The sequence below is a fragment of the Chiloscyllium plagiosum genome, chromosome 39 (genome assembly GCF_004010195.1).
Source record: "Chiloscyllium plagiosum isolate BGI_BamShark_2017 chromosome 39, ASM401019v2, whole genome shotgun sequence".
NCBI lineage: Eukaryota > Metazoa > Chordata > Chondrichthyes > Orectolobiformes > Hemiscylliidae > Chiloscyllium > Chiloscyllium plagiosum.
In genome coordinates this window covers 20,576,903-20,593,675 of record NC_057748.1, presented here as the reverse complement: position 1 = coordinate 20,593,675, position 16,773 = coordinate 20,576,903, and the positions used below count along the sequence as shown (strand labels likewise).

The 16,773-nt window shown below is 38.3% G+C and overlaps 1 protein-coding gene across 2 annotated transcripts in view; it reads left to right on the top strand.

Moving 5' to 3' along the window:
• Nucleotides 1–16,773, top strand: part of LOC122542322 (myosin-9-like) — a 166,044-nt gene that overhangs the window by 102,428 nt on the left and 46,843 nt on the right. For both annotated transcript variants that reach the window (XM_043679971.1, XM_043679970.1), the window contains 4 exons: nt 11,710–11,903; nt 14,466–14,587; nt 15,156–15,225; nt 16,402–16,562. In XM_043679971.1, the coding sequence (XP_043535906.1) occupies nt 11,710–11,903; nt 14,466–14,587; nt 15,156–15,225; nt 16,402–16,562 (547 nt within the window). The remainder of the gene's footprint in view (nt 1–11,709; nt 11,904–14,465; nt 14,588–15,155; nt 15,226–16,401; nt 16,563–16,773) is intronic.

Genomic DNA, 16,773 nt, shown 5'->3' with positions numbered 1-16,773 from the left:
TGAGTAGTGAAGTGCTTCATCCCACTAATGCAATTGCCATTTAGACTTTTGCATATTACAGAAATCAGCTTAGAAAAAAGTGGTCTGTAGAATACAACAAATATCATCATTTTCCTTCTATGTGGAATACATCCATTTATTTGAAATTTCATGGGTTTAATTACTTTAAGCAAGGATATAAGAAAAAGGGGCAAAATTAGGCTATATGCCGCATTGAACTTTATCATTCAGACCATAGTGCATGAAGCTTTCTCAGCCATTCACTATGATAGCTGTTCTTCAGATTCAGCTCTACCTTCCTGTCCATTATCTGTGTCAATTAGTTTCCTGAGAAACCAAAATTCAACCTAACTTAGCCTTAAATATATTCAACAATAAAGCATCCACAACCCTCTGGGGTGAATAATTCCAAACATTTGCAATCCTTTGACTGAATGAATAAATCTCTTCTCAATCTTAAATTATTGATATCTTATTCTGAGATTATATCCCCATAGTCTGGATTCCCTACCCAGCGATAACAAGCTCTGTCTCTACTGTGTCAAACCCCTTCAGGATTTTGCATACTTCAAATAAGATCAATTCTTATTCTTTTAAATTCTAGAGAATATACCAACTTTTTTTCCACCCTGTCATCATAAAACAGCCCTGTTATCCCAAGGGTCAACTGAGGAAATGTTTGCTGTATTGCCTTCAATGCATAAGTATCCATCTTTTAAAGATGGAGATCAAACTGTGTGAAGCACTCCACTTGTGCTGTCATCAAAACCACACAATTATGCCAGATTTCCTTATCTTCTACCAATGACCTTTTATAATGAAGACGAACATTCCATATGTCTTCCTAATTTCTATTGCCGCGTGCTAACGTTTTGGAATTCCCTGTACAGCTACATAACTCTGTCTGAATATCAGCATTTACAAGTTTTGCATCTTATTTTAGAAGACTTTTTTCTAAAATTTTGCTTTTATATTTTGACAATATATATAAAATGAATAACCTCATTGCCCTCACATCTTTTTCTACCTACCTATCTTACTGATTGCTTATTAAGTCTGTCTGTACCTCTTTGTAACTTCTGTCCCCTCATCCTGTGTTTCCACCTACCTTTGTATAGTTAGCACACTTGGATGACAATGTATTGTTTCTAAGTATTTATCATAGTTAAAAGCTGAGATCCTAGCATTGATCTTTATGCCACTCCACCAGTTGCAGTCTGTCTACTGTTTCTAATGCAGGTCTGTTAACCAACCCTTTGTCCATGAGCTTTTAAATTGCACGTTATTGTTTTACATGGCACATTTTCAGAAATTCAAGTAGGCTCTGTCTGCCAGTTTCTCCTTCTCTTGCGCAATGTTTTTTTTAAAAAGTAAAATTTAACAAGTTTCCTTTTCATGATATTGTTGTCTTTCTCTTCGTTAATTCATGATTTTCTCAATGCATTTTTAAAACTTCTTTATTATTAGATTCCAGTGTTTTCTTGACCACTGCAGTCAGGCTAGTAAAGTAGCAGGTTGAGATTTTTCTTGCATTTCACCTTAAGTTATTTGTATTGGAAACTTTGTATTACTGTATTCCTTGTAAAATGGAAGCAATTAACCTGTTTAGTTGCACTTATTTTACTCTAGCAAAAATGTTTCATCTTTAGCTGTACATGTCCATTTATAAAATCACATTAACACACTAGCCCAAGATGAACAGGTGATCTACCTACTGGCCTCTGTTAATGCTGCTCAGTAACTTGATATCAAGAACTGATGAGTGACCTTTGTCTTTTATATTTCCCTACCCCTCACTGTTTAGAGGAATGCCTGGTCTCTACTCAGCACCTGCTTCCAAAGAATCAGTCAATGCTATAATTGCTAAATGACTCATTTAACAATTGTCTAAGTGCCTAAGGAGACCAAATTTTGTGTATCTTGTAGTTTCATTGTTAGTTTTTTAAAGAATTTTTTTCTTATTTTGCCTTGATGTCTCTGTGTCTGTTGCAGAGATAAAAAGCTTTCAGAGAGCCTATTTCTATACACGCTTTCCTATTCTACATCTAGAACCAGGTGAAGTGAGAGAGGAGACTGTGATAGTGCCGTAGATCGATGCTTCCAAGAATCGCCTGCTTTGAATGCTCATCTTTCCTCTCCATTCCTGCTTGTGCAGTTTTCTTTTCTGTTTCCCCTTCGCTTGAGGTTAATGCAGCTCAACTATTTCAACAGCGCCTCATCCCGAGCTGCAATGGTGAAACATGTTCCACCAACTCGTAAGCAAGATGCACCTGTGTGGAAAAAGTTGAAATTAGCTTGATCTTAATAGTGACTCGTTTTTGGAATACAAGGAATTTTCTTCTGCATTCAATAATGAGCCTGATTTCATAAGTATAATCATTTGGTTTTTGTTGGACCTAAATTCAAATATAGCTTTTTATTCTTGGGGCTTGGTGACGTGCCAGTTTCTTTAAGATAGTGGCCATTACAAACTAAACCTCAATTAAGCATTTTTTTTAAACTGTACTTTCCACAATTCCCCCTTCTCTCTTTCTTCCAATTTGGTGTCCAGCACCCCATCATTTGCTGAGAAAGGAGGAAAATTGGCATCCCATTACTGGACCTTTTTTACGGTGTTAGACTTGATTGGGTTGGCAGAACACTTAAACAAATAGTCCAAGGTGTTCTGTTGCTTCAGTTCTACTATGTGTAACCATCAGGCAGCCTTGGCTCTTGCAGTCTTTGCATAATCAGAAATTTGAACTAATCAACTTGGAATAAAATAGTAAAGTGCACGTTATCAATTCCCTCTACTGTAATCCGCAAGCTATGCTTTATGAAATTGAAGTTCTGATTGGTCATTTAAGAATGTAGCAGGTTTGTGAACAGTGCAGGCATGTATCCTGGTTTGTGGCATAAAATATTGTTGCATGAAACAGGTTTTGAAAAGCATGTCATTTTGTTGATTCACAATTATTACTGCATACTGGTATATCAGCATCAAAATTTTATTTACTAACTTGGGTTAATTTATCTTTAAGATTTACAGATCTGTCATAAACATTGTAAGAGAATCACTTCTCTGTCTTGGCAGTCCAGCATTAAAAATACTGGATATATTTGATTTTTAAACACTTGTAGTGTACTAACATAGTATTATGCTGACAGTGCAGGAGAACTTCCAAAAAGAGAGAAATCTATTTTACACTGGTCCTTCAGATGGATAGTATTGTGCGAGTTAGTTTAAAGCTATGAAATACTGACTACTTAAAAGTTCAGGGAATTGGTGCCTAAAGAGAGAGTTATACTTGCCTATTGCTTTATTGATGATAAGATGGGAGTGCAATGGGAATAGAGAAAATTGCTGCTTCTGTTTGTTCCCTTTTTCATCAATGTAAGTCTCCACAAATTTAGAGGAATTGAAAAAGCAAATAAATACAGCATGGTATTACTAGACTATTAATCCAGAAATTCAGCTCATGTTCTGGGGACCCAAGTTCAAATCCAGCTGCAGCAGATCGAGGAATTTGAATACAATAGATTCTTAACTCTGGATATTTTAATGATGGCCATGAAACGACTATTGTCAGAAAAACCAATCTGTCTCACTTGTCCTTCATGGAAGGAAATCTGCCATCATTAGCTGGTCTGGTCTAGCCAGGCTTGGCCTACATGCGATTCCAGAGCCACAGCAATATGGTTCATTCTCAACTGCCCTCTGAAATGCAAGCCACTCCGATGCAACCGTCACTATGAAGAAATGAAACTGGACAGACCACCTGACATCAACCTATGCCCCAGAAATGACAACAGCAAAAATGGCCTGATCAATCCTGAAAAATTTCCCATACTAATTAACTTGTTCCAAAATTGGTATAGCTGTCTCTCTGACTAGTCAAGCAACGGCCTGACATAGCCATATTCATGGAATCATACATTACAGACACCTACATCATAATCCCTGGATATGTCTTTTCTAATCAGCAGGACAGACTCAGCGAGGTGATGTCACAGTGGTATACAGTCAGAAGTGCGTTGCCCTGGGAGTCCTCTATTAAATGTGATTGCATCGGGTTAAGCATGGGCAAGGAAACCTCCTGATTAGATTTAGGTTTCATTGTCATGTGTAGTCAAGTATGGGGTACAAGATAACAGTGAAAAGTATAATGTGTTGCCACACATGACACCAACTTACCTACAAAATGTCTAGGTACAAAATCCAAGTTACAGAAGTAGAAAAATAAAGATACAAGTTTAAAGGGTTCAGTCATACAGTCGTCCTAGTGTAAAAGTGGAAAATAAAGAAATCACGTTTAAAAATCAAACAATAGTCCTTAAGTCACTGGCCTGCAGATGCTGCAAGCTGGGCTTTCCCCAATAGGGCGCACTCTCCCCTGGCACTGAGAGGCTTTGCTGCACTGGATATGCACTGACCACAGCTGCTGATCTCTCTCAGGCATGCCAGGCCTCGCTGCTCACAAGATTTCAGCCCTGACCGCTGCTTTGCAGACTACTGCTGTCGTCATTCTTCGCAACTGACCACCTTTGTCGCCACTGCTGCCATCTAGGCTCGAGCTGCTACCAGCCACTGCCATGTTCCATTGCCTACCCTCAGCTGATGAATCATACTCCTTCATGTTGAACAACACTTGGAGGAATGTACTCTAGTTGGAGGATTTTATTGTCCAACACAGGGAGTGGCTCAGCAGAGCACTACTGATCAAGTTGGTTGGGTTCTGAAAGACAAATATGTTAGGCTGGGTCTGGAACTATTGGTGAAGGAAGCAACCAGCAGGGAAAAAAAATCATTAACCTCACAGCAAATGCATCTGTCCATAACAGTAAATATAAGAATGACCACTGCACAGTCCTTGCAGGGACAAAGTCTCACCTTCACCTCCATGTTGTGTGGCATTATCACCACGCTAAATGGGACAGGCTGCCAACAAATCTAGCAGGTCCACATTGGACATCAATGGGTTGCTCTTGGCCATTAACAGCAGCAGAATCATATTGTATCAAGCAAAATCTCCAACCTCTGTCTTGTATATCCTCCATTCAACCAACACCATCAAGCTAGGGGATCAACCCTGGTTCAGTAAAACATGCAGGAAATCATGCCTAAAGGTATAAGGTGTCAGTTTGGTTAGGCTAGTAAGCAGGGTTACTTGCATGTCAAATAGGATAAACAGCGAGTGACTGGCGAATCTAAGCAATTCCATTATTAATGACCTACATTTGAGCTCTGCAGTCTAAGCTCTCCTATCCAGTCTTGAATGGTGGACAAATTATCAACTTGGGTGCAAGGCTCCACAAGTATCCCTGTCCGCAATAATGTAAAAGCCCAGCACATCATGGCAAAAGATAAGGTTGAAGCATTCAGCAATATTCAACCAGAGGTGCTGAACCATCTCTGCTTCTTCCAGTGGTTCCCACCATTACAGAATCCAGTCTTCAGTCAATCTGATTCACTACACATGATACCAAGAACAGTTGCAGGCACTGGATACTGCAACTTTGACCCTGGCAATAGTACTGAAGAATTGTGCTAAACCTGCTTCCAGAACCTCCCTTGCCAAACCTTTCCAGTCAGCATAAAAAGGCTGACAGCAACCTAACAGTATGGAAAATTGTTCAGGTACGTCCTGTACACACGAGGACAAATTCAACATGGTTAATTACTACACCATCACTCTGCTCTCGAGCTTTAGTTAATGGATAGATGTAATCAACAGTGCTATCAAGCAGTGTCTGTTCAGCAGTAACTTCACTGCCTAGTTTGAGTTCTGCTCCTAACCTCATTACAGCCTTGGTTCAAATCTGGACAAAAGGGTTGAATTCCATAGGTGAAGTGAAAGTGACTGCCTTTGACATCAAGGCCACATTCCACCCAGTGTGGCATCAAGGAGCCGTATAAAAACTGGAATCAATGGGGGAAAGCTCTCTGCTAGTTGGAGGAATATTTGGCACAAGGGAGGGAGATGTTGGTTTTTGGAAGTCAGTCATCTCTGCTCCAGGGCATCTCTACGGGAGTTCGTCAGGTTAGTGTCCTTGGTCCAGCAGACTTCACTGATTCCGTGACCTTCCCTGATTCCTGATACACGGAAACAGTCCATGTTCAAATGCAACAAAATCTACATGGTACGCAGGCTTGGACTGAAAGGTGGCAGGTAACATTCATGCCACAATTGATGGTCAATGACCATCTCCAATAATAGACAATGTAATTACTGTCCTTTGACATTCATTGTTGATACCATCGCCAAATTCCCCATGATCAACGTCCTTTGAATTTAGTATTGACTGGAAACTGAACTAAACACTCAATTTAAATACGATAGCTACAACAGCAGATCAAGGGTTAGGAATACTGTGGCAAGTAACTCAACACCTGAGTTCCCAAAGCCTGTCAATTGTCAACAAGGCCCAAGTCAGGAGTGTGATGGAATACACTTGCCTGGATGGATGTAGCTCCAACAATGCTCAAGAAGCTTGACATCATCCAGGACACAGAAACAAACATGATTGGCACCACATCCTCAAGCATCTACTTCATCCACTACTAACACTCAGTAGCAGCAGTGTATACTATCTACATATTACACTGCCAAAATTCATCAGTGATCCTTCGACAGCACCATCCACACTCATGACCATTTTCATCTAGAAGGACAAGGGCAGCAAGTGGTGTTCCCTTCTAAATCATTCACCGTTCTGATTTGGAAACTTATCGCAATTCCTTTGTCACTGGGTCAGAATCTTGCAATTCCCTCTTACGGCACTATGGGTCCACCTACAGCACATGAACTGCAGTGATTCAAGAAGGCAGCTCATCATTACTGTCTGAAGACAGTTAATGGCAGGCCAACTAGCGATGCCAAAGTCCCATGAGAATTTTAAAGTGAGAAAAATGTGAAAAAGTCTTCTGTAGGCATGTTTAGTATAATTGTACATGGGTGATAAAATGAATGCAGATAACTCAGAACCAAAAAAGAGATTTATGATTGGAAGCAGAGGACATTGCTGAGGGGTTAGGATTGTTTGCAGCTGTCTTTACAAAGAAAGGAGATGCGATCCAGAACGTGAAGGAGGAGTTAGTTTAAATGTGTTACAATTTAAAATTAATGAGGATATACTGATTCAGGTGTCTCATTTTAAACTTATGGCACTAAGATTGCATCCACGGATGCTAAAGGAAGCAAGATTAAAAATTGGAAGTGTGCCAGCCATGAGCCACAAGAATACTGGTGCAGAACTTCCAAAGTTCTGGTGGTTTGAATTTAAAACTTAGCAGAGAAAATTTAATATAGACAATTTTGAAGATGTTTATTTTTGATGGGAGTAATGCTTCCAATATAGACTATATAAATAAAAGCCTAATTCTAAAGGGGATGTAGGAGCAGAGGGATTTGTGCACATGTCATATATACATAACCTGCCCTGTCACCTTCAACAATTTGAGAGCTGTTAATGAAACATGTTGTCTCGGGCTTTACTAGTATAAAATATTGCTTTGACCTCCGCTTAATTATTGTCTGGTTCTGGTTGAACACAGAATGTGAAGCTGTTGGAGAGGTTGCAGAAAACGTTTGTAAGAATGGTTCCAGGGCTGAGGAATTTCAGTTGTGTAGAAAGACAGCAGAAGAAAAGAAGATTGGGAGGGAATTTGATAGAAGTAATCAAATCATGAGGGATCTGGAAAGAAAAAATTGGGGTAACTGTTCACGTTATTGAAAGAATAAAGGAAAAGACAAACATTTGAGAATATTGGCAAAGTTACCAATTGTGACATGAGGGGAGAACTTTACACAATGATAGGGATTTGGAGTACACTGCCAGAGTTGGAGGCAGGTTCACATCTCTGGATATGCCAGGGCAATGCACTGGATGAATTGCTCTTTTAGAGGGCTAACTTGGGGCCACTTTCTGTGGTCTAAAGATTCTGATATTTTTCATGTTCTGGAGCAGTTGAAGATTCCTTGAAATCTATGATTTTTACAATCTATATGAAATTAATTTTGGTACCTTTTTTAACAAGAAAAACTGTTTAGTTTATAAATAAGTTTAGTTTTCCACACCTTGCATTTGTGTAACAGCAACATTTGTCTGCATTAAAGACCAAACTTAGTCAGTTTAACCTGATTGCAAAATACTTCAGCTGTAATTTTTATAAGCCAAGTGAGGAATTCCACCTCCATTTGAGGGTTTTCTTCAAGGAAAGTATTTTTGCAACATCACTGTAACCCCCAATGTGAACTTGAGTATCTTTCTCTCAATAAGAGATAACAAATCAAACACTGGTTATAGATTTCTGAGCAGTGTCAAGTTTAGTTGTACATCTATGTCCTGGTGTAGCTGCAAATATATGCAGTATATAGATCAAGGCGTGTTTTTAGGGTTAAGCTGTTGTTTCCTGTAATTGGAAGTTTTGGGATGCAGCTGATGGCCCAGCTTATTGGTGGCTTATGTCTGCAAAACATGTTTGTTAATTTTGGTTTACATAGATGAAAAGTAGTAAAACTTTGTATTCAGCTTAGTTTATCATGAAGCTTATTATCAACAAGTGTTGATATCTCAGTCTAACTTGGACTATTGTTTTGGCACTTAATGCTTCTAAATGTTTCCATCCTGAATGTGAAAGATCGCAATGAATATAAATTATTTATTTTTAAGTGTAGTGAGCAGTGAAAGTTGGTGAGATATGCACAATCCCTTAAAGATGGTAGGGCATTTGATAAGGTGATCTAAGAGATCAAGTGGATTACATGGGTGATAAATGGAGGAATAGAATAATGAAAATTAATAAATGTTAGAACTTTGCAATTCACTCATTTAAGCCCCACATTACTTGTTGTAGACCATTCTGGACATCGCACTACAGAATAGATGCAAGTGTTGCAGAGAGGGTTAGGAAGAAGCTGAGTCAGATGTTAACAAGGAGAGGGACTTGAATTATGAGGAAACGTTGGGTAATTCTTGGAACATAATTCTTGGAACAGAGGAAGTTAAGATGGGACTTGAAGGCTTTTATAATTAGAGGCTTTAATCAAATAGATTTAAAAACTATTTCTTTTGGCAAGTATATCAGTAAGCAGGACTACGATTCAAAATTATTGGTTATAAATCTGGAGGGGGGATGATTTGTAACTGCGTGTTGGGATCTGAAAAGCTTTACTTGAAAAGGTGATGAAAATTTAATCATAAAATAAAGGTGGACTTGTGCTTAAGGATGAAAATTCATAGGGTTTCAGGCAAAAAAATTGGAGATGACATTAAACCAACGCTTCTTTCAAAAACCCAGTGGCAGTAATGTGGGTCAATTATTCTTCTTCTTCCGTATCGTAGAAACTGTGTGGGGGAATTAAAATGCCAGGAAAAAACGTTGCTTTTATTTATACTTGAAAACTGGAGCTTTTCTGGAAAAAAAAGTTGGAGAATTTGAGGGGTTTGCACTGGTTTAAACCATTTATTTGCACTGGTTTAAAATATCACTTGAAAGCACAAATTGAGTCAATGTTGTAAGAGTGAAAAGAAGTTAACTAAAATATTTTAGATGCTTTACCATAAAAGCTACAATGAATCTAATTTGAAAAGACATTGCAAGAGAAAACAGGAAAATGAAATTGTCAACGGTGCAGTTAAACAACTTGACTAAGATTGTAAAATGTAACATGTTTAATTGGAATTTGAAGAAATTAGAAATAGGTTGTGTAGTACTTAGTAATGTCATATGTTTGTATCGCCATTAAAGTAACTGTTGGGGGAGAAAAGATAGCTCTGCCATTTTCTTTTAAAGAAAAACCATTTAACATTGTGACTTTCTACATTGGTCATTTTCAATATTGCTAATGGTTGCAGTGTTGGAGAATAACTGTTCCTTAGGTGCAGAATAGTTTCCCTACATTGGTTAGATTGTGCATTGCTGAGTTCTAAGCTTATTGAGTTGTATGTCCCTAGGATGTTTGCTCTAAAGTTGCACCGTATGTAATATGTAGAAATTACAGCTGAAGTTGAAAACTGTGGTGTAATTTGTTTATCCTACATGGGTGTTAAGATTGATTTCCCACATTTCAGTTAAAATGTAATTATTTGTTTTCACTAGTATGGATACTGTGATGCTGTAGCCAGTAGAAATGTCCTCAGGGTATTCATCGTGGAGAATTCTATTTTGCATTACCGATTCTTTGTGCTCTGTTCACAATTTGAAACAGATGCTGCTGTTCACTTTTGGAAGAGAAAAGGTCCCTTTTGTTGTCTAGCCCAATTTTGATAACATCATTATCTACCTTCTGCTTCATTACTTGGAGTATCTATGACTTGTCCAGCCAAACTAGTTGCAAAAGAGAAAAATATTTTCAAACATTATACATATACTGTGTTTGAACCTACAGGCAGCTTTGTGTAGGTCATAGTAGCAAAACAAGTGAATACTTGTTTAACAAGTCTATATATCTTTCCACAAGGTGACCAAAATGTGGATATGCAAAGGCAATGTTTCTTGAACAAATGATTTGTAGATTTTGTGTGGTTGAGGTGTGAAGGGCACTGGTGCTGATGAATGGCATGTTTTGTCATTTTGGACAAATATTTCTAAGTCTGTAGTATGACTGGCTGCAGAATAAAATTTGTTCTTTAACTGAAATGCAGCACTAAAGCCCCTGCTAGATCAACATACTGTTTTCACTTTTCTTTCTGAACAACTTTCATAACCTAATTGCAAAGGGCTAATTGAAGGCATTCTTATCCTTTTGAGGTATGCATGTTAAAAATTGTGATTATATCAACACATTTTGTATAAACTTGAGACCAAGCTAATTCCAGTCTGAGATAGACTAGTACAAAAGATCAGTTGCTAACCAGCTGTGACAAATTGTCCTTGAGCATGTCCAAGCCTATTTTGACTTTTAGACGTTTATACAATATTTTTGGTTCTTTATTTCACGATTCATTAATGAACGTGGAATTCTTCTCTTATCTGAGACTTAATGTTGATATTTGTCCTGATACTGTTTTCAGTTTTATCTTCAGTTAAATAATATCATTTTATTCTCTGACCTCTTACAGAAATGCTGGTGTTCCTCAAACTTAATCTCCGAATCCTTCTCACTCTTCCAAACACTTCTTAAACAACTTCTATGAACTCTGAAGTTTCCCATTTTTCAGAAGTTATACCATTGCCATTTGGCTAATTGCACAAGACAGCAATTGTTATCAACAGAATATAATCATAACCTTAGGTTTACACATTTTTCAATACTCTTGAAATCTATTACAACCATTGACAGCAATTCTGTCTGTTGACTTGCTTATTTACCTGCGTGCATTGCTGTGTCTGCCTAGGTTAAATTCACCTACCATTTTATAAATTAAAGGTTTTAGCACCTTTTTGAATGTAATCAATTTCTCTGTATTTAAGTGTAATTTGAAAGCCAATACCAGGAAATAGATTGAGAAGGCTAGAATTTCCCTCCCATATATATTTTAATTTCTACTGAATATTGCAGCATTTAATTTTGAACTTTTTTCTATATTCGCTTGAACTATTAAAGAGAAATGTCTAAGGTTTTGAAATATCACCTGTGTGGGTTAATCAATTGCTGCAGCTTTTCAGTGTTTAATTACTGCTTGCTGTCACTACTCACTACATTACTACCTTTACCACATCTCTCATCTTCGCAGTTTTCTACATTGCTAACATGGTTAATCAACTTAGATTCATTGCTTTCTCAGTGGACCGCATTGTTGGACTGGATCAAGTTGTAGAGATGTCCCATACAACATTGCCTGGTGCATTCAAAACCAAAAGGGGCATGTTCCGCACAGTTAGTCAACTTTACAAAGAGCAGCTTTCAAAATTGATGGCTACATTGAGGAACACCAACCCTAACTTTGTACGCTGCATTATTCCTAACCACGAGAAGAAGGTAAGTCCATGATCTGTCAGTTTATGAAAGAGGTAGGGAGGGTCACAAAATTGATTGAAAAGCCAATTATAACTGCAAAAGAGTCATCAAGTAAGGCTGTGAGGATTGAGCCAAAATACATAAAGAAATTGAACTGTGTGTACGACAGACTCCCAATTAATCATAAGGAAATGAAAAAGCAAATATGTAGGCAAGTCCCTTGAGTGATCTAATCCTGGTGTGCAGGGGGCATTTTCAAAACTTGCAGATAGCGCAATGAGGGGAGAACAGTGTAGAACTCCAAAAGGACGCAACCAAGTTGGTGGAGTGAGCAGCAAGCAAAATTAAATAGTTTTTGGCTGGAAGTTTGTTTGTGTGTGTGTGTGTTTGTTTGTTTCCATCTATCTATCTATCTAGTGGGAGTCCCCAAGGCTTAGGCCTCGGTCCCTTTTTGTCATTATATCAATGATTTGGACTTCATCTTACAGGCATTAAGAAATTTATGGATTATTCAAAAATTGGCCAAAGGACCGATGGGAAGAAAGCTGTTGAGTGCAATGATTTGGAGATACTGGTGTACAACTGTGTACTCCACGGCGACCTGATGGAGTGGTGCTCCGAAAGCTAGTGCTTCCAATTAAACCTGTTAGACTATGACCTGGTGTTGTGATTTTTAACTTTGTTGAGTGCAAGATATGTTTAATAGTTTCAGGTGGGTGGTGGAATAGTGGCAAGTGGAATTTAATCTGGAGAAGCGTGGTATAATGCATTTAGGTAAGATTAAGAGCAGGGATATTATACTGAAACTGTAGAAAATATTATTCCAAAGCTGGAGTACTGCATATTGTTCTGAACATTAGCAAAGATATGATTATACTAGAGATGATACAGATGGGCTTAGCGAGGAGGTTGCCGGGAATGGAGCATTTTAGCTATGAGGAAAGATCGTATAGAGTTTCAGAACTAAGGACCCTAAAAGGTATCTAATTGTGCAGTTCATTAATTTGAGGGGTTTGGGTATGAGTCAATTATTCCCATTATTCTTTTGAATCAATATCAGAGGGCATTTATGCAGTCATAGGTACGTTGAGGTGGGATTCAAGGGGTTGTTTATTACCCAGAGAGTGACTGAGTTCTCAAAGCCTGAAAGAGTGGTAAGAGATTAGAAAAGGTCAACAGTTTTGAAAAGTATTTGGATATGCACATGAATGCAAGATCTTACAAGATTATATGCTATGGACCAACAGCTGGAAAGGAGAACTAGGCTTGATCATTAGTTGGCCTTTACAGATGCAATGGGCCAATTGGCTGCTTTCAGTAGTGTATATTTGAGACTTCTATCTTGCCTTGAGAGTTTATAAAAACTCCGTGAAGGGAGGGTACATAAAGTGAACTATTTCAAGCTTACCCCCAAGTGCAAAATCTTTACAATTCTGAATAATCTATGAGCATAGTATTACACTGTCCTTTATATTAAAACCACACCGCCCTGTGGCCCAACATTTCAACTCCCCCTCCCACTCCTGGGCCTCCTTCACCGCCGTTCCTTCACTACCCGAAGCCTGGAGGAAGAACGCCTCATCTTCCGCCTTGGGACACTTCAACCCCAGGACATCAATCTGAACTTCAACAGTTTCTTCATTTTCCCCTTCCCTCACCTCGCCCTAGTTCCAAACTTCCAGCTCAGCATTGTCCTCATGACTTGTCCAACCTGCCTATCATCTTTTCCACCTATCCACTCCACCCTCCCCCCCGACCTATCATCTTCATCCCCTTTCCCCACTCACCTATTGTACTCTATGCTACTTTCTCCCCATCCCCACCCTCCTCTCATTTATCTCTCCACCCTTCAGGCACTCTGCCTGTATTCCTGATGAAGGGCTTTTGCCCGAAACGTTGATTTTATAGCTCCTCGAATGCTGCCTGAACTACTGTGCTTTTCCAGCACGAAACTGTGCTTATATTAACCTGGTAAATCAGGGTTATTGCCAAAACAGCCTTGCATAATTTACCAGTGAAGAAAAGTTTGCACAACTTTAAATGTAGTTTTTGATAAAAGCAAAATACTGCCGATCCTGAAAATCTGAAACAAACTCTATGCTAGAGAAACTCAGCAGGTCTGGCAGCATTTGTGAAAAGAGAAACAATTAATGTTTTACTGAACTCTAACGTTAACTTTGTTTCTCTCTCTGCAATTGTTGCCAGGTCTGCTAAGCTTTTTTGTAGATTTGGTAAAAACGAGGACTGCAGATGCTGGAAACCTGAGTCTGGATTAGAGTGGTGCTGGAAAAGCACAGCAGGTCGGGCAGCATCCAAGGAGCAGGATTTTCCTGCTCCTTGGATGCTGCCCGACGTGCTGTGCTTTTCCAGCACCACTCTAATCCTTATTTATAGATTTGGCAGTCTCAGTTGACAAGAAATAGGGAAACAAATTAAAAGTTAGATTTCTGTATTTTGGGCTAGTCACTTCAGCTTGATCTTGGGGTTCTGAGTCATGTGCATTACCATAATGTCACATCTCCTTTATATGATGTAGTTTACAGTAAAAATGCTTTAAACTTTTGCCTCCTTTGATTTTAATAGTCTGGAAAACTGGAAGCTCACCTTGTTTTGGATCAGTTACGATGCAATGGTGTCCTTGAGGGTATTCGTATTTGTAGACAGGGATTTCCCAACAGGATTGTGTTTCAGGAATTCCGTCAAAGGTAATCTGCCTTAACGTTTCCAATAGTGAATGTGTCTACATGTTGCAGAATAATAAAGCAAACTAGTTTTCGCAAAAAAGAAAACTTCTGTCCATGTGTTCGTTCTTGTAATCAAAAGGGCAGTAACAGTATAAATATGTGGTTTAATTATGGAAGGCCAGGTTGAATGGTGACATCGTATTGGAACAAAGTTGAGTTTTAAAAAAAATGTTGTGTAGATTTTTTGTACTCCAAGCTAGTTATGAAGGATGAAATGGGAGTCTATATTTACTTGGTTTAGATTTTTTAGTGATACGTACTGCTTGACTCAGACTTTGTTCCAATTCTAAGTACACGCACAGAAAATATCTGTTTTGATTGCCTTTGCGAGTCGAGTAACAAAACTTTCGCAGCAATATGTTGAGTAGGTTATTGTCAAATCATTCAGCCTATACTGAAATAGTTTTTTAATTGTTCATGAAGAAAGCTAATATCTGGTCACTTTCATTGATAGGCTTATATAGTTAGCATTGTGCATAAGTGAGCTGGTAGTTTGCTTTTGTTTTGATTTGTTGTCTTTTTCTTGCAGATATGAAATCCTTACTCCTAATTCAATTCCTAAAGGTTTCATGGATGGAAAGCAGGCTTGTGTACTTATGGTATGCAATTTTAAATCTGATTATAGATTTGAGTATTTTCGAGCTTACTTGTAATTTTTAAAAATTTTTAGTCCTGAGATGTGGGTATCATTTGACAAGGTCAGCATTTAATGCATGATGTGAATGTCTGAGCACCAATACCTGATTCAACATGAAGTATGGTTATAAGCATTGTTTCGTTATATGACTATGGAAGATTTTTTGGATTCTCTTTTATTACCAATTTCATCTACCTTTAGTTCTCACCTCTCCTCAGAACTTTATATACTTGGCTTGGTTTTCACTTGTATAATCAACTTGATGTTTGTCACACATTCCCCTTTTTCTATTTTATCCATTTATACTCGTCTGCTTGAATTGCACTGGTCCCACTTTCCAAAATATTTTGAATATTCCAGGAATCTAAAGCCTGTTGACCCATCTCCTTGAATTGCTCCACAACTGCTCTGTAACATCCTTGGCACAAAGGAGGAAGCATGCTTACGTGGAGACAAGTCTGCAATAGCTGAAAACTTTTCAGTTCTTCTAACTAGAGGATCCCCATCATTACTGCTTTCTGCATCTTCCACCTGACCCTGTAGAGCTGAGTAGAGGACTTGAGACCTGTAGGGAAAGGACGGGGAAGTGAACGTGACAAGTGAATGTGAACATGAATCTGACAAGTATCAGATCCGCCATATTTCTATTGAATAGTGGAGCAGGCTCCAGAAACCTATTGACCAACTCCTTTTTCTATTTCATATGATTGTGTGGAATAATCTAATCTCCAGTTGTGATCCTCAGTGGAGTCAGCATTTCAAACTTTGCTTGCAGAAAAAATATTTAAATTTAGTGATCTAAATATAAAACGAGATTGCTAGTTCTGTGAAGTTTAGTTATCTCTTTTCTGTTAGTCTAATGTTTTGTTTGAAATATAGTTTTACATGTGTTAGCATTAATCTTAATAGAGCTTATAGTGTGAGCCTAGACAATGACATTGTCGCAACAAAATCTTATCTTGGCATCTACTGATGCCTGTGATTCCGTAGACACCATTGGCTATCTAACAGGGCTAAGAAAGCTGACTATTCAAAATGATATTTAACACGTCATTCCATGAGTTTCAAATCATGAACCCATCAGGCAATGCTGATTTATAGCTGTACCTTGAAAAAATTAACTCTTGGATTCTTGCAGATCAAAGCTCTAGAGCTGGATCCTAATCTGTACCGGATTGGACAGAGTAAGGTGTTCTTCCGTGCTGGTGTATTGGCTCATCTTGAGGAAGAGCGAGACTTGAAGATCACTGATGTCATCATAGAATTCCAAGCCCTGTGCAGAGGTTACTTGGCAAGAAAGTAAGGGATCTGTTTTTGGATTGCTTCGTTTAATTGTAGGGTAAATTTGGTCTCTTTGCCAATCATACCCTAACCTTGTTAAAACTGGGTATGACTTGATCTAGTTCCTTTGCTTGAACTAAGTAAACTTATGAATTTTAAGAAATTTTATTCCAATGTCCATTTGCCTATCTGGAGGTATAAGTGGGATGTAATGTGACTGTGATCAATA